This window comes from Bos taurus, chromosome 15, assembly GCF_002263795.3.
Source record: "Bos taurus isolate L1 Dominette 01449 registration number 42190680 breed Hereford chromosome 15, ARS-UCD2.0, whole genome shotgun sequence".
Lineage (NCBI taxonomy): Eukaryota > Metazoa > Chordata > Mammalia > Artiodactyla > Bovidae > Bos > Bos taurus.
In genome coordinates, this window is record NC_037342.1 from 15,678,366 (window position 1) to 15,705,328 (window position 26,963).

The 26,963-nt window shown below is 45.8% G+C and overlaps 1 protein-coding gene across 4 annotated transcripts in view; it reads right to left on the minus strand.

The window, feature by feature from the left end:
• AMOTL1 (angiomotin like 1) overlaps positions 1–26,963 on the minus strand; it is a 192,630-nt gene that overhangs the window by 135,161 nt on the left and 30,506 nt on the right. For 2 of the 4 annotated variants that reach the window (XM_059875068.1, XM_059875067.1), the window contains exons 1-2: positions 11,992–12,442; positions 11,807–11,857 (exon numbers count right to left, since the gene is read on the minus strand). In XM_059875068.1, the coding sequence (XP_059731051.1) occupies positions 11,807–11,857; positions 11,992–12,436 (496 nt within the window). In that variant the 5' untranslated portion in view covers positions 12,437–12,442. Of the gene's footprint in view, positions 1–11,806; positions 11,858–11,991; positions 12,443–26,002; positions 26,120–26,963 lie in introns of those variants that run through there. The other 2 variants (XM_059875069.1, XM_059875070.1) reach the window with 2 other exon arrangements.

Genomic DNA, 26,963 nt, shown 5'->3' on the forward strand with positions numbered 1-26,963 from the left:
TGCCATCTAGGTTGGTCATCACTTTCCCTCCAGGGAGTAAGCGTCTTTTAATTTCATGGCTGCAATCACCATCTGCAGTGATTTTGGAGCCCCCAAAACTAAAGTCTGACACTGTTTCCACTGTTTCCCCATCTATTTCCCATGAACTGATGGGACCAGATGCCATGATCTTTGTTTTCTGAATGTTGAGCTTTAAGCCAACTTTTCACTCTCCTCTTTCACTTTCATCAAGAGGCTCTTTAGTTCCTCTTCACTTTCTGTCATAAGTGTGCTGTCATCTGCATATCTGAGGTTATTGATATTTCTCCCGGCAATCTTGATTCCAGCTTGTGCTTCTTCCAGCCCAGCGTTTCTCATTATATACTCTGCATAGAAGTTAAATAAGCAAGGTAACATTATACAGCCTTGACGTACGCCTTTTCCTATTTGGAACCAGTCTGTTGTTCCATGTCCAGTTCTAACTGTTGCTTCCTGACCTGCATATAGGTTTCTCAAGAGGCAGGTCAGGTGGTCTGGTATTCCCATCTCTTTCAGAATTTTCCACAGTTTATTGTGATCCACACAGTCAAAGGCTTTGGCAGAGTCAATAAAGCAGAAATAGATGTTTTTCTGGAACTCTCTTGCATTTTCCATGATCCAGCAGATGTTGGCAATTTGATCTCTGGTTCCTCTGCCTTTTCTAAAACCAGCTTGAACATGTGGAAGTCCACGGTTCACGTATTGCTGAAGCCTGGCTTGGAGAATTTTGAGCATTACTTTACTAGCGAGTGAGATGAGTGCAATTATGTGGTAGTTTGATCATTCTTTGACATTTCCTTTCTTTGGGATTGAAATGAAAACTGACCTTTTCCAGCCCTGTGGCCACTGCTGAGTTTTCCAAATTTGCTGGCATATTGAGTGCAGCACTTTCATAGTGTCATCTTTCAGTATTTGAAATAGTTCAACTGGAATTCCATCACCTCCACTAGCTTTGTTCGTAGTGATGCTTTCTAAGGCCCACTTGACTTCACATTCCAGGATGTCTGGCTAGATCACTGGTGTGATCACTGGCTAGATGTCTGGTGTGATCACTAGGTGAGTGATCACACCATCGTGATTATCTTGGTCGTGAAGATCTTTTTTGCACAGTTCTTCTGTGTATTCTTGCCACCTCTTCTTAATATCTTCTGCTTCTGTTAGGTCCATACCATTTCTGTTCTTTATGGAGCCCATCTTTGCATGAAATGTTCCCTTGGTATCTCTAATTTTCTTGAAGAGATCTCTAGTCTTTCCCATTCTGTTGTTTTCCTCTATTTCTTTGCATTGATTGATGAAGAAGGCTTTCTTATCTCTCCTTGCTCTTCTTTGGAACTCTGCATTCAGATGCTTATATCTTTCTTTTTCTCCTTTGCTTTTCACTTCTCTTCTTTTCACAGCTATTTGTAAGGCCTCCCCAGACAGCCATTTTGCTTTTTTGCATTTCTTTTCCATGGGGATGGTCTTGATCCCTGTCTCCTGTACAGTGGAATATTACTGAGCCTTAAAAAAGAACAAAATAATGCCATTTGGGGCAACATGGGCGGATCTAGAGATTATCATACTAAGTGAAGTAAGTCAAAGACCAAAATTGCTTATGTGTGGAATCTAAAAAAAAAAAAAACAGTACAAATGAAGTTACTTATAAAACAGAAATAGATGCACAGACATGGGAAACAAATTTGTGGCTACCAAAGGGGAAAGTGGGAAAAGGGATAAATTAGAAGTTTGGGATTATACACACTATTGTATATAAGATAGGTAACCAACAAGGGTCTACTGTATAGCACAGGGAATTCAAAATCTTGTAATAACTTATAAGGAGAAAGAAATTGAAAAATTATATATATATATATATATATAAAGATAGAGAGCTGAATCACTGTGATGTACACCTGAAGCCAATACAGCATTATAAGTCACCTATATTTCAAAAAAAAAAAACTGTAAATAGATACAATAAAATTTTCTAGGGCCCCCTCCAAAAAAAAAAACCCTTCTGAAAAGAGGGTGAAAATAAACCTTGCTACCAGGTGGTCAGTAATCTTGCCTACTCTGGATGTGGGGCTACAAAGGTGATGAGGGGATGAGAATTGAGCAGAGACAAATACACATACATTTACATATTTGATGTTAAAACAACCACACCTGTAACATGATGATGAATGCCCGCATCTAGCTATTCTGTAAGGAAGGTGTTTCACCTGACAGCCTGAGACAGCAAAACCACCCCTGAACATCTGTTTCCCCCATTTTGCCACAGAGCATTCTTTTGTAATCCTTTTTTTATAATTTGACCTGTTCCATTTTTCTGGCAGAGGGCCCTGGCAAGGCAAGCACTTTTCTGTCTGTATTCCAACTTCAGATGGGAACAGGAAGGAGGCAGCAAGAGGGGAAGGGAGAGGAAAAGACAGAGAGGAACTGAGGCAGACACCGGGGAGAGGGTATACAGGGATCCAGACGCGGGGAGAAAGGAGAAAAGGGGAGGGAAACCCAAGAGAGAGAGAGGCGAAGAGTCCCAGAAGGCCACTTTAATGTGCCCACCCAGGGGGGCACGACTGATTTGAAAGAAACCCAAACCGACAGGACATAGTCCAGAAAGATCATCCAGTACAAATGTGACCCAGAAACCTGTAATCACAGCATTCTCGAACAGATCAAACTGGTTATATAACACTCTTTAGACTCAGAAAGTCTTTAACAATTGATGAAATATCATCATTTCTAAGTGGTTTGTGTTTAACATTCAGGAATAATTGGACACAGTCTTAAAACATCTCTTTGGCAAGGAAAATGCCCTTTCCATTCTGTGTGTGTGTGTTTGTGAATTTTATCCCACTCTTCTATATCGCTTTAGCCTAGACAGACAACCATTTGAGCTTCCCAGGTGGCGCTACTGGTAAAGAACTTGTCTGCCAATGCAGGAGACATTAAGAAACTCTGGTCTGATCCCTGGGTCAGGAAGATCTTCTGGAGGAGGGCATGGCAACCCACTTCACTATTCTTGCCTGGAGAATCCCATGGACAGAGGAGCCTGGCAGGTTACAGTCCATGGGGTCACAAAGAGTCAGACACGACTGGAGCGACTTAGCACAGCACAGATAACCATTTACCCACCAGAAGTGATTCTCATTTTCTCCTGCCTACTCCATTCTCTCTCCCAAGGAAAACACCCTGAAATAAGACCTCACCTCCTGCGCAGTGAGCAGTATCACTTCGCCGACAAACACCAGGGGAACTGGGATGAGTTTTACACCCAGGCCGGGGTCCACCTGCCCTCAGTTAGGCTTTCAGACATTCCCCTCCAGGCTGCCCCTGCCCTGCCCCGAACTGCGCTGCCGCCAAGGTTTGGTTTCCTTAGAAATGGCGGCGGCACCATCCGGGAACTGTAAGAGCTTTCCTGTCCCAGAGGCTCCGCACTGCTGAAACATGGGTAGGAGAGAGGGAACTGGATGATGGAAGCTAGGAAGAGTTTTTCTGATTGCCGTTTCAGATCCCATTATGGAAAATTCCTTTGGAATATATTAACCATTATTTGTTGGTCTAAAGAAAAAAAAATATGTGTGTATACACATATGGCTTTGCGCACCTACTATTCATTCATTTATTCAACAAGAACATATTGGACAGGCATCTACTGTGCAGTCAGGCCCTGGGCTAGTTACTTTTACATCATTTATAGCAACCAAATCCTCCTGCATGCATGCTCCGTTGGGTCTGATTCTGCAATGCTGTGAACTATAGCCCGCCAGGCCCCTTCTGTCCATGGAACTTTCCAGGCAACTGGAGTGGGTTGCCATTTCCTTCTTCAATCCCCCTGAGAGGAGGGCAACTTCTATATTCTCCTCTCCAAGAAACAGAGACTTGCTTCTGGAGCCAGAGATTCTATTTCGAGTGGAAGTTTTCCCTCTAACTAGCTGTGTGGCATTGGGCAGATAACTTAATCCCTCTGAGCCTCTGTTTCCTCCTCCATGAGGTGAAGATAATTCCTTCTGCCTCACTGAGTCCTTCTGCATTTGAAACGAGCTGATAAACTCAAGGAGATCAATCATGTAAGAGGCTGAGTGCCCAGATTTAGGAAACTGTAACAATGGAGAGCCACTCTGTGATTGTTTTGCTGGAGCCAGGAGGCCAGACCGCGCCTTGCGGTAGGGTGAGGTTTCCTGTGAAGAGAATTGAATTTTCCACAGTCAATCATCCTGAGAAAAGTTAAACTGGAGTGAAAACTCCCTCCCTCTCAGAAGCCACGGCCGGCTGGCGGGGGAGGAAGGCAGGACAGATGGGCTTCGCAGGGTGCAGAGATCTGGGGGCATATCCAAGGGTGGAGTGAACGGCCCTGGCCATTTAAAGACCAGCTCAGAGCCCGGCATGTGGCCAACCTGATCCCAGCCCCTAAGGTGAGTGGGGGCTTGTGTAGTGACTAGAAAGCTCTGGGCCAACTCTGCAGCATTTGGAGAGGGGTGCCCTCGGCCCTTTGGCCAGCCCAGGGCAGGCCACTGGGAAACCAGTTAGGCTCCGGGCAGGAGAACGCCAAGCCCTGGCTTCTGTCCTGTGTAGAGGCAGCAGCAGCGATGGCTGTGTCGTGGGGTCACTGGTTTCTGGAAAAAGAGGTTGTGAGCAGTTACCAAGGTGTCCACTGGCCTCAATAAGGTGTATCTGGATTCCAGCTCCCTTGGCAAAAGACTAGAACAATCAGAACTGACTCTGTGGATGTGAACAAGCACCCCTGAGAATTCCTGGGCTTAAAATTAGAGGGTAGCCTTAGAAAAAGACTTGATTTGTTAGTAATGTGTGCTTAGCTGCTCAGTCGTGTCCAACTCTTTGCAACCCTTTGGACTATAGCCTGCCAGGCTCTTCTGTCCATGGGATTCTCTAGGCAAGAATACTGGAGTGGGTAGCCATTCCCTTCTCCAGGGGATCTTCCCAACCCAGGGATTGAACCCAGGTCTCCTGCACTACATGCAGGAGCCATCAGGGAAGCCCAATTTGTTAGTAATACGCACAGGAAAATCCTTGGAAACTGTTATTGGGCTATCAATGGGGGTGGCATGATTTAAACTCCAAGCTGGGAAGCTGGGTAGACTGTTTACACCCCTACAGAGCCTAGCACAGGGTAAGTGAATAATAAGAAAGGTCTGGGACCTTTCTCCTTATTTCTCCCCACATGATGAGAGGGAAGAAACTTTGGTTGCAGGAACACATCTGCAACCTCTTGGTGCATCCTCTTAACACAGGGTGCAGAAGAGGAGATGAGTGGCCATATTATTTAATTTATATGTCAAAAACCAGGTCTTTCAGAAGGTTTGACCATGCCTGTAGGGATCAGGGCATTCGTCCAGGGACATGAAACATAGTAAACATTTAATGATGGTTACGACATTCAGAAGACTCTTGAGTCCCTTGGACTGCAAAGGAGATCAAACCAATCAATATTAAAGGAAATCAACCCTGAATATTCATCAGAAGGACTGATTCTCAAGCTGAAGCGCTAATACTTGGGCCACCTGATGCAAAGAGGCAACTCGTTGGAAAAGACCCTGATTCTGGGAAAGACTGAGGGCAGGAGGAGAAGGGGGTGACAGAGGATGAGATAGTTGGATGGTATCACTGACTTGATGGACATGAGTTTGATCAAGCTCCGGGAGATAGTGAAGGACAGGGAAGCCTTGTATGGTGCAGTCCCTCGGTTCACAAATAGTTAGACATGACTGAGTGACTGAACAATAACAACGACGACATTCAAGTGTTCCTTCTAAAACCCATTTGCTCCTCACCACTATGGTCTGAGGCTGGTACTATTATTAGACCCATCATATCAGAGAAAGGAAATGGGTGGTATACTCTAAAAAAAGCGGTATACCACAGGAAATGCGTGGTATACTCTTAAAAAAAGTGGTTGAAGGGCCTGCTGATGAGAGTGTGATGGGCAGACAGAAGGGAAAACAGACGATGGGGGAGCAGCCTGGGGCGAGCCAGATGGGGCATAGCTGCCACCCCTCATTCAGAAGGGGAGGTTCCAGAACCCAGAAGGATCCGAAGCTGCAGGAGAGCAAGCAGTGGCCTAGACTGATCTAGCCATGTCATCCCACAGCCCGACGGGAAGGGACTAAGTACCTTGACATCCCTTGGTTTCCACCCTCCCACATCCTGGTGGCACCTTTCACTGGCCAAAAAGGAAGCCAGGGGTGTCCATCCAGAAAGGTAAGGTTTCCAGGGCACTGAGCAGGGTGGTGAAGGATGGTAAGTGGGTCTGGAAGAGCATCAGAAGAGAGCTGACACATGCGTTTATAGATTAGGAAACAGAGATATAGATGACATAACCTGCCCAATGTCACAGAGCAAATAAGAGGTGGGATCAAACTGAAGCCCACACAGTATGACTCTGAATCCATGCTCTCAACCACTAAGACATGCATCCTAGAACTGATTGAAAAGACTGCTGGTTATCCAGCACCTTTTCCCCGCTGCATCCGACTTAGTCATCCTTCCAGTAAAAGACTCCACTTACTCCCACCCAGATTTTCCAGCCTTCTTGGAGCAAGGTATGGCATCTGACTAGAGCTCAGGCCAAAGGAATGCAAATGAAACAATGTGAGCAGCTGTTAGATTACACCCTCCACTTTTCTTCTCTCTTTCCTATAGACGGGGATGTGGGATGTGATGGTGTGATCTGAAGCAGCCACCTTAGCCCACGGCAGGGAAACTCCATTTGAGGTTATCAGAGGAGCTTATGCTGCAAGTGAAAGACAACTTAATTTGTTTCTTGTTTCACTCACTGTTATTACCGAACCAGTAACTTAAACAATACAAAGACCAGGATGTAGCTCATTCACTGTGGTTAAAGCAGTAGGAGTCGTGATCGGTAGAGATGGTTAGTGATCACCAATGCAAGTGTGCTCCTCTTCTTTCTGGCTGTTACTAGACTACATTTCCCAGCCTCTTTCCATCTGCGTGAGGCTATGGGACTAGCTCCCACCTCTGGAATTGGAAGGAAGGTGAGTGTGTTACCCCCAGGCTGAGACAACCATCGGTGAGTGTACCTTTGTCCCGCTCACCTTATTCACTCGTCTGCCAAATGTATGCAAAGCATCCAGTGAAGGAATCTGATGCTCTAGAGTAGGATGGATGAAAACAGGAAAGGTGCCTGGGGCTTTCCATGATCACATGGATCAGAGCCCTCTGACAACTCAACACTTGACTACAATACAAGCAACAAACACCACCTCTATGGTGTTAAGTCACTGACATTTGAGCTTGTTTGTTACAGCAGCAGTTTGTCTGTCTATTCTGACTATTTTCATACTTCCCAGTTGCTGCACTCTGACAGACGTAAGTACTATTATCCAGCAGTGCAGTCTTAGCCCCTGTTTTAGGAGGGCAAAGGGGTGGGCTGGTAAACATTTACTGTTTTAAAGAAGTTACACAACTGTTACTAATTATTGTGATAAAGCCCCTACATCCTGCTTGAATAAGGAAGGCAAGAATAGTACAAGAAAACCCTTTCTCATGGTACACTGGCCCTGGGGGCACTGGCCCTGGTCTCTCAAGAATGCTATTCCCATGAACATTCCTTTGGGGACTCAGGAAAGTTCACAGAGTCTGAGCAAAAAAGAGCATCAACTGAACACACTGAGGCATTTCAGAGGGTCAAGAAACCCCAAAGGGCAGCAAATTAGGGAAAGTAAAGGAAACAGCGACTCATCTATGTCCATGTCCTTTTCAGTGGTGAAGGAGTGGACTCTCTTCCATTCTTCCTAATGTCCAGATTTTCTAAAGTAAGCATGTGCTACTTTTATATTAAAAAGTGGTTTTAAAATTTCCGTTTTTAAGAAACAAAATAAACCGATTAAGCCTAAGGAATGAACAGACAAGAGAGATACAGGTCAAAGGATACAAGTGCCCCAAGGCATTGGTATGACAAAGAGACAGTTCAGCCTTAGGAATATACAACCATGAAAAGACAAAGCATCTCAGAGGTGACCCTCATTCACTCGTTCAATAAGCATTTCCTGTACCAGGTACTGGGCTGGCTGCTAGATCTGCAAAGAAGAATGAAGTGGCCACAACCTCATACAGTAGCTGACAACTTTGGCTACACACCAGAATCACTTGGGATTCAGTTTTTAAAACATACAGTGATAAAATACAGATGCTTAGGTCCACACTCCAGGGATTCTAATGTAATTGGTCAGGGTTACAACTTGGTCGTAGGACTTTTAATAGCTCCCCTGATTCTAATGAGCAGGGTGGAGAATCCCTAGGAGCACGTGACACATGAACTGAGTGTTGAAGGAAGGGTAGGAGCCAGCCAGGAGAGGAAGAGAGAAGGGGTGGTATTATGTAGCCAGAGCTGCATTTAGACTGTAGTTCAATGTAACAGATGGTTATGATGAGTGGGGATGATGCAAATGATGGGCGTTACCCCATGGCCAACCGAATGTCTATCTTCCAGGTAGTAGGAAGTTGATAAAGGTTACTAGACAGGGGCAGACATGATCATACCTGGCTTCATTCCAACTCTCCGTGCATTCTCTCTTACCCTCTCTGATGGCCATCGTCTCTGCCTACACATGGGGCTATAGAAGGGCTATGGAGAGATGATGCGGATTTTGCCTCTAGAAAATGGTACCATCACAGGAGACGGCATATTTCTGGACTCTCCATCAGAAGACACCTTCAACACAGCATTCATCTCGAGTTAGACTCCTATTTTCACTGCCTTTTCAAAAATTCCTTTTTGTTTTGTAGGGGGAAACAAAAGTTTATTTTACTCACAGGCCCGAGAAACAGGAAGTGTGACACACTTCTGGGGGCACGAGAGATGCCTCAGGGTGGTCAGAGGGCAGAAAGTAGGAGTGCAGGGGAACAAAAACCCCTTTTTGGTTACTTAAATTCATTACGTGATCTTGCTGCAACACTGAGAATAAATGCCCCAAAGCGCTAGTCATAGCTTATTTGGAGACTGATATGAAAATTTGGAGTTGAAGCAGACTACCTATCGCATCATGAGAAAGTAGTGGCATTGTCACTGAAGACCCTCGACGGAACACCATTCCACACGCAGCTCCAAAACAAATCACTAGATAATTCAAATGACCCGATCACCATTTCTGAGCATCTGTTTGAAGAATAAGAATAAATTACAGAGGAATTTCTAGAAATAAAAATGGTTTCAGTTAATAGATTGGGACAATTGGTGAGAGCTAGTCCATACTTCATGCACTGGAAATGTGTCTTTTAACTGAATAAAATAATAATAATGAATTAACAGCCATAAGCACTTCCTGAATATCTGCACATACAACATGTGGGGCTAGGACTTTACACACACCATTGACCACAGTCATGCAAGGTCTGCAATTAGGTTGAGAGATAACCGAGGCTCAGAGCAGTTTTATCTGCCCAAGGTCACAGGTAAGTGCAGTGATAGAATTCAAACTAAGTCTTCATGGCCTCTCTCCCTCCTTCTCCGGGTCCCTAAGATCCTGGCCAAGGGGTGAATCTGTGCTCTTTCGTGCTTCAGAAAGAATGGCTGCTTGACAAGCTCATCAACTGCTGTAGGGTAATCTTCCCTGCTGTGTGTCTAAGGAAAGCACCAAAAAGTATCACGATTCTTTCAAGGGAAAAAATGCCAGCTCCCTCTTTGACCTGAATAGCATGGAAACAACACAGTCTCAGCCAATGAGCTGCTCTGTCAGGAAGAGGAAATCCCTCTGGAGACACCATGCACCCAAGCAGTATGGCACCCGGTGTAAATAATAAACACCCAAGAGCCACACGCCTCCTTTGGCTTAAGATTTCAGGAGGCTGGAACTGGGTGATGCCTTAGGGGCTGCTTGGCACAACCCCTGCTTTTCAAAGATGAGAAAACAGACTGGTTAACAGATCTACTAAAGCAGGCAAGGGGTTCCCAGGTGGCTCAGTGGTAAAGAATCTCTCCATCAACACAGGAGACGCAGAAGACATGGGTTCAATCCCTGGGTCGGGAAGATCTCCTGGAGTAGGAAATAGCACCTGACTCCAGTATTCTTGCCTGGAGAATCCCATGGACAGCGGAGCCTGGCGGGCTACAGTCCATGGGATTGCAAGAGTCGGACACAACTGAGCACAAGCCTATACTAAGGAAGGCATAGCAGCCAGAAACTTGGTCTCAAACTCTGACTCTGTATTTTATCTTATTTTGTATTCTCAATCATCTTGCATCCCAGAGCCCAGGAGGGAACCCCAGGATTCCTATAACACTCTCACCTCCTCATGAAAAACTGGGCTTTCCCCACAGAGGAGCTGAAGGGGAAAAAAAATGCTGTTTTCTGAATTTCTACTGCTGATTTGAAGGGCTCCCCCTACTGATCAGCTGGACCGTCCAGTCTGTTGTTTCCAAAGGGAGAGATGGAAACAAAAGAGGATCAATCACCTGGGCCTTTCAGGTACATAAATCGTTCTGTGAATGCAAACAATTAGGTGTTTATACAGGTGGTTTCTTGGAGCAAGGAATGCTCTTTCTGCCATGGCTGACACTTATCTATAATTTAAGAGAACCAAACAGCTTCTGTCCCATGTAAAGCACCAATGCTGGTGTCATTCACACACAATTAAACACGTGTAGAGCAGATCATCAAGAATATGCCCTCTTCAGAAACTGCTTCATGCAAAGCTATGGTTTAGATGTCATTTCCATTTCATAAAACGGCTCACCACAATGTCCCTTCAGAAGCTAGTTTTGTTCATGCATTTAATTTGTGATTCCATTTCCAGAGATGTGATTGCCTCAGAACTTGTCAGAAACACATTTTCTGAATAAAACAAGGTCCTCTTCCCTGCCTCAGAATGCCTCCCCTTGATCTAGACCTATTTTGGGTGCCTGGCTCTTAGAAATGGATGAAAATCCTTGCTGCGGTGGAATTTAATTAACTTCAGCCAGTGTGGGTCTTGCTGAGGACACGCAGACCAGGAGGAAAGGATGATCAGACACATGGTACCCAAGGCTCAGAGCCTCACTGTGGATAAACATTTTTAAACAGCTGTCATTTCATGGAAGGAAGGCGAGATGTTCAAGCTGGTGATAAAAGAACAGCAGGGACAGACTTGACAGCCCAGATTGTTAGCGGCTTAAGGAAACCGAGAATGAGAAAGAAAACCAAAACCAAAAATCAACCACTAAGCTACCAAACGAGACTGGGTGGCAGGAATACTTGGAGATAACCCGACAACGCAAATGTCCTTCTCTTCATGGGAGGAAGTCTATCTCTGACAAGTGTGTCCTGGCTCACCCACCACAAATCTACACTTAGAATGACAGGCGGAAGAGGATGAAACGCCCTATTCCAAGACACCTGGAGGAAAAACAGACGTCAAGGGCGATCGCAGCTCCCAGGTCTTGAAATTTAATTACCAGAACGTTTTTGGCCCTGGACTTCATTAAATTCAGGTTAGGGAGTAGCCACACGATGTCCTTCTTGTGGCATTTACCGGCTAGCTGCATCTTTCCAGGCAGGATGAGACCGCTTGCTTGCAGGGTCCCGCAGATCAGGAAGTTTGCTGTGGCGCGCTCCTGGGAGTATCACCAAAGACCAGGACACACACACACGCACACACCGCACAGCCGACTCTCACCCCTGCCACCTCCAAAGCTCACGCTCCAGGAAAAGGCCAGTTCTCACAGCAAAAGGAACGTGCAGCAGGGCGAGAGTCCCCCGGCCAGCCCTTTCTCTCCGCCCCTCGGGCATGGACTCCAAATTCGCGATTCCCAGGCTGGGTTCTAACAAGAAAAGGCAAAAAAGGGCAGACTTACCGAACTCCTCCGGGCTGTAGGGCGCTGGAGAGGCTTCCACAAACTCGTTGTCTGGAGGAAGAAGAAAAGCAGAAAACAAAAATAGAATCTTAACCTTTCAGGGCTAATCGATTAAAAATCAGTTACCGCCCAGGTCCCTTAGAAAAGCGCGCGTTTCTCTCTCCCAGCGACGGAAATCCGTGAACCTGGGGCCTCCCGGGGTTCCAGATGCCAGATCCACTGGGGGTAAGAAATCGTTAAAGAAACTTGGCGGGGAGCATTTCGGCCCAGGAACCAAGCGTCTTCTGGGCGCAGGCAGGTGCGCGCCAACTTTCCGTAGGTTGGAGCCCATGGATCCCCCGGCCCGGCGTGCCAGGCAGCGACCTCCCCCTCTACCCTCAGCCCGCGGGGCGCATCGCGGCGTCCCCCGGGTCTAGTGTCGACGCCCCGGCGCCCAGGAGCCCCAAAGTTTCCTAGCGGGTCCCGGAGGCCCGAGAGCGCGCAACGGCAGCGGCGGCGAGCTCCCTGCGCCCACCCGAAGGAGCGCCCGTGCGCATCCCCGCTACCCGTTGCTAGGCGACCGCGGCCTTCACGCTCTGCAGTGGCGCGCGCGCTGCCTCCCGACTCCTGGTGGGAGGGCATCTTCCCCATCCCCACTCTCTCTGACCATTTATGACAAACGAGCGCGTAACCAGTTGTAAAAACGATTTCTGCATTTTTGTATTATGTCTGTCCTGTTCCGATCGATGCTTGGGAAATCGTTTTTTTTTTTTTTTTTGCTTTGCTTCTCCTGGGAAAAAGCAGGAGTTTCAGAGCTTGAATATTCCCTGCAGCAAGGAAGGGTTTCCAACACCCTCAACCCTCTCCTTTGAACCTGAATTCTGACTTCACTCCAAGCAATATTTCTTCCTCTTAAGAGACTAGCAGAGAAGATAATATGCCTTCATTTCACAGGTAGGGAAACTGAGGCTCAGAAGTTAAGTAACTTATGTACGACTGCGCATCGTTGTGATACTCTGTGTGTGTGTGTGTGTGTGTGTGTGTGTGCGCGCGCGCGCACACACACACGTGTCAGGAGAGAGCAGAGCCATATTCCTTCTAATATTAAAAGAGTTGCGCAGTTTCACGTACAGAATGTAGAAACAAAAGTTTGGGTCTGAAAATTTGAGTTGTAGGTCCTAAAGAAATTGATGTCAGCTTGCGGGAGTCTCCCTGCCTAGGTCAGTAACTTGTACAGATGCATTATGTGTTTCTACCAGGACTGACTGATGCCTCACTCAGGAGGGCCCTGGGCTATGGGAAAATGCTCTAGAGATGCTGGGAGGAGGCAGAGGAAGGAAGGCGCAGACATAGAAAATGGCTGTCTCTTCTCCATCCCCGGCCTTGGACACTGATAGTTGGAGAGTTAACAGTCTGGGCAACATCCGGACCTTCTATAGTCTCAGACTGATCAGATCGCCAGCTGCAGCAGCCCGAGGGCCCGTGGACCTGTGCTGAGGTGCTCTCATTCTGTAAACCTCAGTCATCTCTGAATGTTCTACTGTCAGTCTACAATTTACCGTGGAGGACAGAAAGAAGGCGCCCTGGCCCGAGTGCCCACGGAGGAATGGCCCGGGACCAAGCTGAGACTGTCCTCCTTCCGCATCAGGGTAACCGTTCTTCTTCTTCCTTTTCTGTTGGCTGCCCTGAGAGTGGCTTGAAGGATATCTCAGTTCCCTGACCAAGGACTGAACCAGGGCCACAGCAGTGAAAGCCCTGAATCCTAACCACTAGGCCAAGGAACACCCCAAAGCAACCATCTTGAACTGCCCAGCCTATCTCTCTATCCTCTTCTGTTTTCCCCACTCCTGACAATCTGAGCTCTGAAATCCAAGATGGGAATGTGCTTGGGTGAATTTTTGCATATATCAAGACATCCCTTCCCATCTCCTGAAAACCTCCATTTGCTTTCAGGAATTCATGGGCTTCCCCTGATGGCTCAGTTGATAAAGAATCCACCTGCAATGCAGGAGACCCCGGTTCGATTCCTGTGTTAGGAAGATCCCCTGGAGAAGGGATAGGCTACCCACCCCAGTATTCATGGACTTCCCTTGTAGCTCAGCTGGTGAAGAATCCACCTGCAATGTGGGAGACCTGGGTTCGATTCCTGGGTTGGGAAGATCCCCTGGAGAAGGGAATGGCTACCCACTCAAGTATTCTGGCCTGGAGAATTCCATGAACTGGATCCCAAAGAGCTGGACACGACTGAGCGACTTTCACTTTCACTTTCATTCATGGTTTGTCAAACTTTCTTTCAACTCCTCACTCTGTTGGAAACCTGGCTCTCCTTGAAAATAACAGAGCACGTAGTCCACAACCCTTACTCACTGCAGCCGTCTACAGACCTCTGTGTTATTCTACCTCATTTCTTGAAGGTGTTGGCATCTGGATCACTGTCACTTTTCCCAATACCATTCCCATGATAATTTTTATTTCCAAATCTACCAGTGGATTCTTCTCGTACTCTGGTCTCTCAGCTCTTCAACATCCTCTCCCTTCCTGCACCTCCAGCTATCCCAGCTTCCTGCCCTTCTAGTAACACCATCTGTAATCTCAACACCAAGCATTCCACTTTCCTATCACCACCACCCAGCCTTCCAAGCTTTCCAGCTTATTCTTCCTGTTAGCCTCACCCAATGTCTCCTTGACCCCAACCGCTCCTGTAATTTGCTGATCCTGTGATCTTTTCTGTGTTACTCTCCCTCTTGACATTCCTTTCTCTTTTAACCACCCTAGTTTCCAGGTTTACTATTATCATTTCTCTTATATACCCCTTCAAATCCACCTCTCTCTCTGTCTACTAAGTCTTTGGGAAAACCATATCCCTGATAAAATCTATTTCTTCATTTTCTCTCTGCTGGCACCCAGTGAAACATGATCAGAGAAGCACAGCATCATGCTGACTGGTCTTATTTTCAGTGTGTGACCACTAGCCTCAAGTGGACATTAGTGCAGCCCAGCAATCACTCTGTTTGCCTGGTTTACTTACTCTCCTGCTCTCTAGTTACTATGGATGAACCATCCATTTTCCAGCTGAGGCCAACTCCTCCATTGTGTATCAGATCCTCTGTGCCCTCTCACATGGATTTCTCCCCACCTCTCTTCTCTAAGTTGATGTTCTCCTCTGTTCTGGATCATTCCCATCACTATACAAATGTGCTATTATGTTTCTATCTTTAAAAAATCTTTTCCAATTCTACTTCTCTCTTCCAATTACCGATCTCAAGTTTCAGTGACAGTTTACCACAAAATTCATCAAAGAATTGTTTACACTCATTGTTTCCACCATCTTCCTTTAATCTTAAAGGCAAACAAGCTTATAGCTCATCACTCTTCCAGAGTAGCTCTTGTCAAGGTCAAGACTGACCTTGGCACTGCAAAATTCCAACGGTCAGTTCTTGATCTGAGTAGGAGTCTTTGACTCCCTGATGTCATGAGGAGGTGAGCTCAGATGGCCTGTTTGCAGGACTGCTGCTGGCGCTAAGTTGCTTCAGTCATGTCAGACTCCGTGCGACCCCATAGACAGCAGCCCACCAGGCTCCCCCATCGCTTCCAATTCCCCATCGGATCAGGAGGCAACTAGCCTTTGCATTCCAAGAGAGATAGTCTACAGAGGGCTTTGGTATGAGCGCCAAGGTCTGGTTAGGGGTCAACCAGACCTTGGCTCTAATACCAGATTCACTATTAACTAGTAGTTTAATTTCTGCTAACCTTAGTTTTCTATAAAAATGGAGATAATAATTATACCTAACTCATAAGGTTGTAGCAAGAATGCAATAACCTACAGCGTTTAGAGCCTGTAAAATAGAGACTGTCACACTGTGAAAATCAAGTACATGTTAGTTATTATTAGATGGTATGCTCTTTCACAGCTGAGGAAAATGAGGCTCTTTTCTCTTCTTTAATGACTTCGAGTTACTGAAAGGAATCACTAACCACAGATTATGCTTCCATTTAAAAGCAATGTACATGGTCCCACCTCTTAGTTTGCTTTCTAAGAGTTTCCTTGAAAGTTAGTTATGTGGAATTAGGATCAGGCATTCCCCATAGAAAGAGCATTACAAATATTCTACCAGGTGATTAGGTTCTGGAGCCTGTCAGATTGTTCTAACTCACAATGGACTTCCCTTTCAATTTGTTCCCTATAAATGGATGACTCATAAGCTAAGAATTTTTCTTACAGCCCTTCAGTTATTTAAATTTCCAATCAGCTGAAAGTTAATGAAAAAATATTTTTCTTGTTTTAATATTTGTTGTTGACAATTTTTCTAAAATATGTGATTCCAATTTTCTGTCTTAGGAAGCAAAGCAGAAAAAACAATAACATTTTCTGTTAGTCAAACAATACTTATGGGGAAGTACCATGCTTCTCTGGTGGTTCAAATGGTAAAGAATCTGCCTGCAGTGCAGGAGACCTTGATTCCATCCCTGGGTCAGGAAGATCCCCCGGTGAAGGGAATGGCAACCCACTCCAGTATTCTTGCCTGGAGAATTCCCATGGACAGAGGAGCCTGGCAGGCTATCGTCTGTGGGGTTCAAAGAGTCAGATACAACTGAGCAACTAAGCATACACACCATTCTTTCAGGATGGTAGGCAATGCATCTATGAGGCAAGGCAGATACAATAGTGGTCAGAACGGGTTCCTGTCCTCATGTTGCTCACCTTCCAATAGGTTCAGAAGACCTTCCTAACCTTAGGTAATATCTCAAACTGGATGCTTATAGACCTCTTATAAAGAAATGGTTCTGCAAATAAGTTAATCAGTACCATTTTTCTAGATTCATATATATGCGTTCATATACAATATTTGATTTTCTGACTTACTTTACTCCACATGACAGGTACTATTCTATTTACAGGACAGAAATAAAGATGCAGATGTCAAGCACAATCACGTGAACATAGCGGGGGAAGGGGAGGATGGGGCAGACTGGGAGAATAGCATTGACATATACACTATCATGTGTAAATAGACAGCTAGTGGGAAGCTGCTGTATAGCACAGCGAGCTCAGATCGGTGCTCTGTGATGACCTAGAGGGGTGGGATGGAAGGAAGAGGCTCAAGAGGGAGGGATATATGTATACATAATAGCTGAGTCACTTTGTTGTACAGCAGAAACTAACACAATGTGGTAAAGCAATTATGTGAAGGTGCAAGTCGCTCAGTTGTGTCTGACTCTTTGCAACCCCATGGACTATAGATTCCATGGAATTGTCCAGGCCAGAAAACTGGAGTCATAGCCATTCCCTTTTCCAGGGAATCTTCCCAATTCGGGGATCAAACCCAGATCTCCCACATTGCAGGTGGATTCTTTACCAGCTGAGCCACAAGGGAAGCCCAAAGCAATCATACTCCAATATAAAAAGAAATTGTTCTGCTGGGAAGTTATAAAAGAGAGTACACAATATTATAGGTTGGAATCTCAGTTCTGTCAAATTATTAGGGGAGAAATCATAGGGTTGTTACTAGATCTCCCAGAGCTTCAGTTTCCTGACGATAATACTTAATACCGTATTGCTGGGAAAAGCTGAGCAGGTTAAGTGTGAAACAGACCAAGCACAGTGCTGGGCACTGTGGACGCTGAGGAGGAAATGTTCCTTTCTCTCCCACACAGAAGGCTTGGGCATGCTGCAGGCCCTTTTTTTGACTCTCCTAGAGGGGCTTCCCTTGTAGTTCAGTCGGTAAAGAATCTGCCTGCAAGGCAGGAGACCCAGCTTCGATTCCTGGGTCAGGAGTATCCCCTGGAGAAGAAATTGGCAACCCACTCCAGTATTCTTGCTTAGGAAACACCATGGACAGAGGATCCTGGCGGGCTACAGACCATGGGGTCTCAAGAGTCAGACACAACTTAGCAACTCAACCACCACAGAAGGAGAGTGGGCTTCCTGCTGCTATGGCCTCTAAAGACAGGGAAGCAATCTCTGATCCTATTTCTAGGGCAGCATTTATTAGAAAGTGGGACATGTGGAGAGAAAGCAGCAAGAAGGAAATATTTCTGGGACTCAGGTTTTCCATAGAAACATAGTACAACAAGGGGCTGATGGCTCATCTTCACTCTTACTATTACCTGCTGCATGATTTGAGCAGATTTTTGGGAGCTAACCTGGGAACCCAATCCCTAGCTTTAATATTTCTTCGTATATATAAAGTTAATAATATATTATTCATTAATATTAATAATTTTATATAATACATCAAACTTTAAATGTTTTAAATTAATTTTATTATATAAGCAAATAATATATATTCAAGGGGAAAGAAAAAGACGTTTAGTCCCCATGGGTATAAACTGCAAATGGAAGTCCTCCTTTCTCAGTTTCCATCCACAAACTCAAATAACATCCACAGATTCTTGGGTGCTCGAGATTGCTTTTTAGGCATATTCAAACATGTTTATGAATTATTAAAACAAGTTAGGTATCCTATGATGGCTTCTGAATGAAAGACAGTGCATTTCTAAATGAGATCTTGGTCCAACCCCAATCATAAACTGAGGTATGACTATTTTCTCAGTTTATAAACTGAGGTATGACTATTTTCTCAGTAGGGCAAGAAAGTGTATAAACAAATCTTTGGGAAAAAGTCTTATCAACTGTTATGTATAGAACAGTAAAATCTTGAACAGTATGTAGGTATTTAAAGGGTTCTACTTCAGTTATCCTGGAAACTCACTAAGCAGAGCTCTCATCCGTCCACCCAGGAGCTGTGCTCACGTGGCAACATGAAACATAATGCTAAAATCAAAGGAATTCTTTGGTCCATTTTTCTAGAGTTAAAAGCACTGGAAAATGCTTTTGGAAGTGTTTCTAGCAAAGCAGCCATCACTAATATCCTGCATGGTGGGCAGGATGGCAGCTGCATACCAGCCCCTGCCCCCAGGAGGCTGGGGATGCCATCAGCCCCTGTCTGGCCTCTGCTGCGGTGGGGCCAGGGCCTGCCTTGCTGCAGCGCTGCTTGGAGCAGAGGCCACAGGGAGGGCCAGGCTAGATGGGCTGCTTTCATACAGCCCCTTGGTCAATGGAGAAAAGGAGGAGACGGCCTCATACAGGAGGTGACTTCTTCCCCCAAGAGATGGATGAGAGGTCTAAATGCCACCCTAGGGAGACTTCCCTGGTGGTTCAGTGGTTAAGATGCCACGCTTCCAATACAGGGGATGCAGGTTTGATCCCTGGTCAGGGAACTAAGATCCCACGTGCCCTGTGATGTTGCCAAAAACTTAAAAACAAAAAGTTAAAAAGAGAAAAAAAAATGTCACATAGGGAAAAGGTTATTTTTCGGCCAAGGTATGCTATCAATTCCCTTTGCAAGAAAAATCTGCATGGATGCTGTAGTAAGTTAGGATGGTGGCCACAGGCTAGGATCTGTGCACAGCCTTCCCGATCCCTACCCCTGGGAGGTCACCGATTTCAACCATGAAAGACGAGGAGGAGAGAGCTATACCTTCCCCCTGCCTCCCTCTTCTCCCTGGTGTTGCCCTTGGCTCACGTTCTCTGCAGGTAGCCTTCTGTCTCCTGGAGGCTCTCTGCTAGTTAATGGCAGAAGGGAGTGGAGATGCGAAGCTTGCCCCTCCTCCTCTCCCCACTCTGGGGAGCGAGGGCGAGACTGGTTTAGGAGACAAGAGAGAGGTCGTGGCTGCCCGGGGCCGGTCTGACTCTCTGCTCTTATCCTGTCTCTGTGTGCATCCTCTTAGGACAGCGGACAGAGGACAGCAGGGGCACATATGTGCCCACCCATAGGGTTTCATCAAAGAGAATTTTCATCTAATTGGTGTCTCAGCATTAGCTCCAGGGCTGAAATGGCCCAAAGGACATCTCTCTTCTCCTAGGGTTTAATATTCTTTTCTTTAAGCACAACCCCACTTTTTTTTTTTTTTTTTTTAATAATCCTTGATGCAAGGCAGAAAGAAAACAGAGTGGCTTCGTTCCCTTTAAATGAAAATCAAGCCTCAGAGAATGCTTTAAGTGTTTGATACTGTCCAGAAGAAAGAAATGGCCTTAATGGAAGAATTGTGGGTGTGTGCGTGCTAAGTCGCTTCAGTCGTGTCTGACTCTGTGACCCTATGGACTGTAATCCTCTGGGCAATGGGATTCTCCGGGCAAGAATGCTGGAGTGGGTTGCCATGCCCTCCTCCAGGGACTCTTCCCCACCCAGGGATCAAACCCATGTCTCACGTCTCCTGCATGGGTAGGCGGGTTTTTTTTTTTGTTTTTTTTTTTAACCACTAGTGCCACCTATATGTCACTATATGTCACCTGAAAAGAAAAATCATTATTCTTACAGAAACAGTGCAAGCCAAGAGATGATATGGTACTAAGTCTGACAGGAAGACAAGGATTCATTTTGGTAAAAATGCTAAGTATGTTCTCTGAACAATTCAAATACCAATGCAGTAGATGTTACTAACAACAGCAAAGTGTTTTATGAAGTGTATGAACTTGGAGCCATCCAGCCCACCTCCCACCCCCAGGTAACACCCCCTGTTACCAACTATGGAATAGAGGTGAAGATTTAAAAGACTCTTCACTCAGCATCATATCAAAGGAAATGAACTCTGGCTGAGCCAAGAAGCAACTAGAAGGTATATGTGGCTATGACTCAGAATAAACCATTCCAAAAATACACACAGAAAAAGGTCCCTGCAGAGGAAAATCATATACTTCCAGCTTGCATTCAGCTGCATCTATTGAGTGAAATCAGACAAAATACCTTGTGTTAAGGCGAAAGGTAAAAACATTTGGTGTCACTGAAATCTATAACTAAACCATTATAAGAGAGGTCCATAGAATGGATGTGAGTTTCTGCTGACATGCAGAGACCATCCTCATCTCCCATTTTGGTCTGAGGCCTGTGAGGGAATCACTTCTTTCAGACATTGCAAATAGACTCTACCTGGTGCACAAGAGCCTCTCTTTTTTTCACATTAAAATGGTTTTTCCAATAAACTATGGCCTTACCAATATAGGTGCTGAAAGGGGAAGCAGAAGCCTGAGTTCTTGCCTTAGTTTTGCCACTAAATCTTTGACAAGTCTCCATACCTGCCTAGCCTATGATCTCCTCTGTAAAAAAAAAAAACCTGACGTTTATGCAACTTGTTAAAACAAATGTCAACGTGTATACCTGTGGCAGATTCTTGTTGATATATGGTAAAACCAATACAATATTGTAAAGTTAAAAAATAAAATAAAAACAAAACAAAAACAAATGTCAGTAGGAGACCAGGGATGACAGATTATGTTGTATCAATCTTTTTACCACCCTGTATGCAGGAGAAACAGACACAAAGCTCAACTATACACAATTTTATTTTATGAAATAAAATAATTTTTTTTTAAAAAGAAATAGGACTTCCTTGGTTGCCCAGTGGTTAGGAATCCAGCTGCCAATGCAGGAGACACGAGTTCGATCCCTGATCTGGGAAGATTCCACATGCTGCAGGACAGCTAAGCCCATGTACCCAAGCCACCACAGTGAAAAGCCCTCACCCTGCCATTAGAAAGTAGCCCCACGCACTCAAACTAGAGAAAGCATGCAGAAGCTTCCTGGATACATTTCGTGGAGTGCTGCCTTCAGGTTGTCTAAGTCAGAGCAGTGCTTATTGGAATTAATCATTTGGTTTGATCCCTCATCCAGGAATATGCCACATGCTGCAGGGCGACTAAGCTGGTGGCCACAGCTACTGAGCCCACGTGCCTAGAGCCCGTGCTCTGCAACAAGAGAAGCCACAGCAGTGAGACGACCACGGACCGCTCCTGGAGAGTACTCCCTGACCACTGCCTCTACAGAAAGCCTGCACACAGCAACAAAGATCCAACACAGCAAAAGTAAGCAAATAATAATTTTTTGTTTTTTTTTTTTGGTAAGAAATAAACTCAAAGGATCAAGCTTCCTAGACACGTGGTGCTGCCCCCTTGAAACTGATGGGGAAGTGAACTGGATGGAGCAGAACCCTGGAGAACAAAGACCTAAGTGTGACTGTGAGCTCTACTGTCGTTTGCCGTGCAAGCTGGACTTCGTATTTGTGTCTTCACAAGTCTCAGTTTCCTCATCTGCAAAATGGGGGTAATAGTAACTGCTTGAAGAGATTTCAGTGAGGATATGAACAAAATGAAATAATGTCCCCAGCAGTGCTTGGCACCCAGACCACACTTGGAAAAATGTCCTTCCTTCCTGCAGGAGGGAAGTCCACCCCTTCCTGTTTTTATAACCAGAATGGGGAAACAGCGCCAATGAATTTCTAGACACACCTGGCTCCGGCTGCCAGGTTATGTTCCCCACACTTCCTGCCTCTTCCCTGATGATAAGTTTAAGCAGGTTGGGCCCCCTGGGAGGAGTGAATGACAACAGGGTTCCCAAACAGCTGAGTGAGCGCAAGTATAACAGGAAGACATGTTTTATGGATTCACTGTGAAGGTCTGAGGACGCCTCCCGTCCTGTGCCAAATCCCCACATGTCTGACGGGGCAGCTGGCGAATCAGAGGAGCCTGCGGTGGTGGTCAGAACCAGGGCTCTGGCCCCCTTCTGTTCTGTGTGTCAGGCCCTGCATTTAATTTCATTTGGAAAATGTGTTCCAGGCCTTTAAAATAAATTTGCATAACCACTGGCCCAGGCCCTTGAGGGGATTTTAAGGGTGTAGGCTTTGGGAGTGGAAGAGGGACTTTCGTGGAGAAATTCTGTATCTCCCCCAGACATCCTGGGCTCTTCCCAGCCAGCTTTCCAGGAGGTTGACCCACCCTCATGGCAGCCGAGATGCCCAGATGTTGCCTGGAACTGGCCTTGCCTCCAGGCCCATGACTCACCAGGATGACTGAGCCTCCCTGGCAGATAACACGGTTCTCAAAGGACTCCGTGAAGCCAAGAATAAGATCTCAAGGCTTGCACACTTTCAGGACTTTCCCTGGTAGCTTGCTAGAAATGTAAACCCCATTAGCCCACAGTGAGCCTCTGAGATGGAGCAGCTGGGACCAGCCAGTGTTGGGAGAGGGGGGACGTGGGGTAAGGGGTGGAGGGAAGATGGTCCGAAGCAGGTGGATCAAGGCCTTGGCAATGCATTAGCTGAGGTGCCCATTGGTGGCTCTTGGATGGTAACCCACACATTGCAACAGCACTGTGGGTTTTCTGGCCTTGTTAAGAGCTAGTTGTCTTTTCTACTGTGACAACGAAATAAGCAGCAAAAAAAAAAAAAAGTCTGTAACTGGACCCCCAGAGCCTTTAATTGAGAAGGCAGAGTAGCTAGTTTTGGAGGGTGAATCGTCAGGCAATAAACTGGCATGGCTAAGTGTCAGGCAGACCTCCGTTCAAATCCCCACATTGCCTGTGACCTTGAGCAAGTTTCCCAACATCTTGAGGCTCAATTTTTTTCATTCATAAAAGGAGAATAAGGTTGTTGTGAGAATGAACAGTGATGGTCTTTATCTATACTAAAGAAAGGTGTAGTGTCACGTCCGGTGTAAGGTGTCTATCTAATGAGGGATTACAAATATTTTTTTGTAATTCATCTAGTTTTGACTTAAGTCTGGCACAGGGGTCTCCCACTGTGCAAGTTTGTTTGTTTCTGAGTGTGAGTTTCCTCACCTCATTTCAACATTTCACCATATTTCCATTTTGCCACCCTACCTAGTCCTCTTAGGACCTGCATCCTTTCCCTGAACCCTGACCTAGGCCTCTGGAGGTGGTGGTAGTTTAGTTGTTAAGTCATGTCCAACTCTTGAGATGCCATGGACCATAGCCCACCAGGTTCCTCTATCCATAGGACTTTCCAGGCAAGAGTACTTAAGTGGATTGCCATTTCCTTCTCCAGGAGATCTTCCCAATCCAAGGAGAGAATGCGGGTCTCCTGCAGTGCAGGCAGATTCTTTACCAACTGAGCTACCAGGGAAGCCCTGCTTAATCCAGCCTGAGAACCACCCGGATCCAGCCGCTCACAAGAACTTTCACATTTCAGCATACTGCTTCCTTGAGAGGGTGCTTCACCCACACAGGACAACACAGCCAAAGTCTGTCTTGGACACCTCCAACATCACAGACCGACTTCTGAACTGGGGCCAGATAACAAGGGATCTGCTGCCCATCTGAGCTAAGCTTTTCCATCAGCTCCAGATGCTCATCACTACCCAAGAGCAGTGCCTCTCCATCAGGCAGATCTAGACACCGGGCTGGGTCCCCTTCCTACAAGCCAGATGTATCTCCAAAGACTGTAGATATATGATGTGGTGAACTCAAGGAGATGTGTGGTAATGCTTGGAACTGCTCACAGTAGAATTTCTAACCACTCCCTTGTCACAGTGACCCCTGAGGCTTCTTTCTGCTCTAAACTTCTATGATGGATGATGCAGGCAAACCATACTTACTTACTTCTCTCCTATGCCATCCAGCTTTAATGAACAAGCCTGGGGTCACTGAGAAAAATGCTCTAGGTGTGCCCAAAGCAAGGTGGAGTGATTCCAGAAGCAGTTGTGCAATGCATTGGGCTGCCACAGTCAAAAGACGTTCTCAGTGACCACAGAAATCTGCAGAGGACCTGGTCTCAGCCATCATTCATTCATACATCCATTCATTCATCAAGCCACCCAGCCAGCCAGCCACCAAATACGTATCAAATATTTGCCAGGCTGCTTGTGAAAGGGATGCAAAAGCAAATAAAACAAGATGTCTGCCCCTGAGAGGCTCACAGGTCATCTAGGATGCAGACAGTGACAATACAATGTAGAAACTTGGTGACATGGAAAGCTGCAAGCTCTGTGGCAATACTGAAGATAGACTGCTCATTCCGATTAGGATGGGGGTGGACGGGTGAAGAGTCCCAGAAGAGATGACTGAAGCTGGCGCTTCAGAGATGAGCAGGACCTGGCCAGGTAGAAGGCATATACTAATGACAGTCTTTGCAGAGGCTCACAGGTGTGTGAGGACGTGAGGCACTCAAGGATCCAGGGGGAGGTAGACACGGTGAAGAGGAAGGGCTTCGTGTTTAGTGAGGAGCTGCAGGAGATGAGTCTAGAGAGGCAGGCAGAGGTCAGACCAGGAAAGGCAGGCTGTGTGTGGAGCTGAGGAGGTTCAACTTTGTGCCCTGGGCTGTGAGGAGACATGGCTTAAGAACCTCTAAAAAGTGGCTCAGGTGGCAATGTGACAGGGCGTAGGAGTGAACAGCGATTGGTTTTTGTCTGGACTGCATCCAAGTTCCTTCTCTCAGAACCTAAAGCTTCCCTCTGGGGAAACTCCCATTGTGTACAGCTGTCTTGGTTGGAAAATGTACCCTGATGCAGTGCAAAAACTAAGTAAGTGTTTATTGCTATCTAAGTTACCCCATTTTAGAGATGGGTACAGTAGGGAATGTAGTCTGGTGATCTCTGTGTCTATCTTAATCTCTTTCTTATATCCCCAGTGCTTGGCATGTAGTAGCTGCTCATTATTAATTGAGTGAATGAATAAATAACAGCAAATGAGAGGCATACCATTTTTAAAAATATCTTGTGAATGCATTAACTTCAGTGGCCTCTGTTTTCTCATCCATAGATTAGCTCCTACCAAAGTGGATCCCCATTAGATGGGCAATGGGGCAGACCTTGGGCCTGACAGAGGACCACTTCCCTGCGTCAGGGGTATGGTTTTGACACCTGTATGCTCCATGCCAGGACAGTAACAACATCCCGAACTTAACTCTGAGTTGTATTAATCAGATGCTAGGATGTGGACACAGAATGAAGGAGAGCCAATCTATGCCAGTTATACCGGTTGCATTATCCCCAGTCTTAATCTTTGCAGGGCTGTGGAGAGGAGATGAGAGGGGAGGAGACGGGAGACAGGCAAGAAAATAGTGCCTGGATGTTAGGTGCTCAAAGTTATGTGACCGGCTTCCCACTCAGCTAGGGTAAGGTCTCATTCAATGACAGCTTACATTACTTAATGGTGCTCATCGCAAACCTCCAAGTAGGCATTCTTACTCTCATGTTAAGGCTGAGGAAACAATAGATTTTCTTAAGGCCCCATAGAGTATAAAGAGAAAATTCCATATCTGAACCTGGGTCTGTCTGACTCCAAAGTCCATGCCTTCGCCTCTCCACCCAGCTGGTTTTGAAAAGGCAGATAGCGCTGGGCATGTAGTGTGTACCGCTGGGTTGACCCAGTGGGTGCATGAGTTGAAGAGGACCGCGTGTATCTGGGACAGCAAAAGCAGCCATACCCCCTCTGGTGTTGGCAAAATGATGAACTCCAGCGTGAGACAGCCAGGTTCCTTCCTCCAAAGGCCATTTTTCACTAAGGTCCATGCTTCCCGCAAGTCTCTTGTATGTGCAGCTCTCTCATCAAATGGAATCTCCTGAAATAATGAGCACGAAAAAATGGAGATAATTGACTACTGATACTCTGCTGGGGCGGGAACATGTTCTTGAAGGGAAGCACTCAATTTCTAGTTTATTATGTTTCTTTAGCATGTGAAGATTGTTGTCAAGATTCAGGCATTCACAATAGCCAAAACAATCCCACTTCTGGGCATATATCCAGAAGAAAACTCTTAATTCTAAAAGATATATGCACTCCTATGTTCATAGCAGCTCTATTTACAATATCCAAGACATGGAAGCAACCTAAGTGTCCATCGACAAATGAATTGATAGAGAAGAAGTGGTACATATATACAATGGAATATTACTCAAGCATAAAAGAGAATGAAAAATGCCATTTGCAGCAACAGGGATGCAACTAGAGATTCTCATACTAAATGAAGTTTGTCAGGGAGAGAAAGACAAATGCTATATGATATCACATATATGAGCAATATAAAATATGACACAATTGAAGGTATCTATGAAGCTGAACCAGTCCATTCTAAAGGAGATCAGCCCTGGGTGTTCTTTGGAAGGAATGATGCTAAAGCTGAAACTCCAGTACTTTGGCCACCTCATACAAAGAGTTGACTCATTGGAAAAGACTCTGATGCTGGGAGGGATTGGGGGCAGGAGGAGAAGGGGACGACAGAGGATGAGATGGCTGGATGGCATCACTGACTCGATGGACATGAGTTTGAGTGAACTCTGGGAATTGGTGATGGACAGCGAGGCCTGGCGTGCTGCAATTCATGGGGTCGCAAAGAGTCGGACATGACTGAGCAACTGAACTGAACTGAACTGAACTGATGAAGCTGA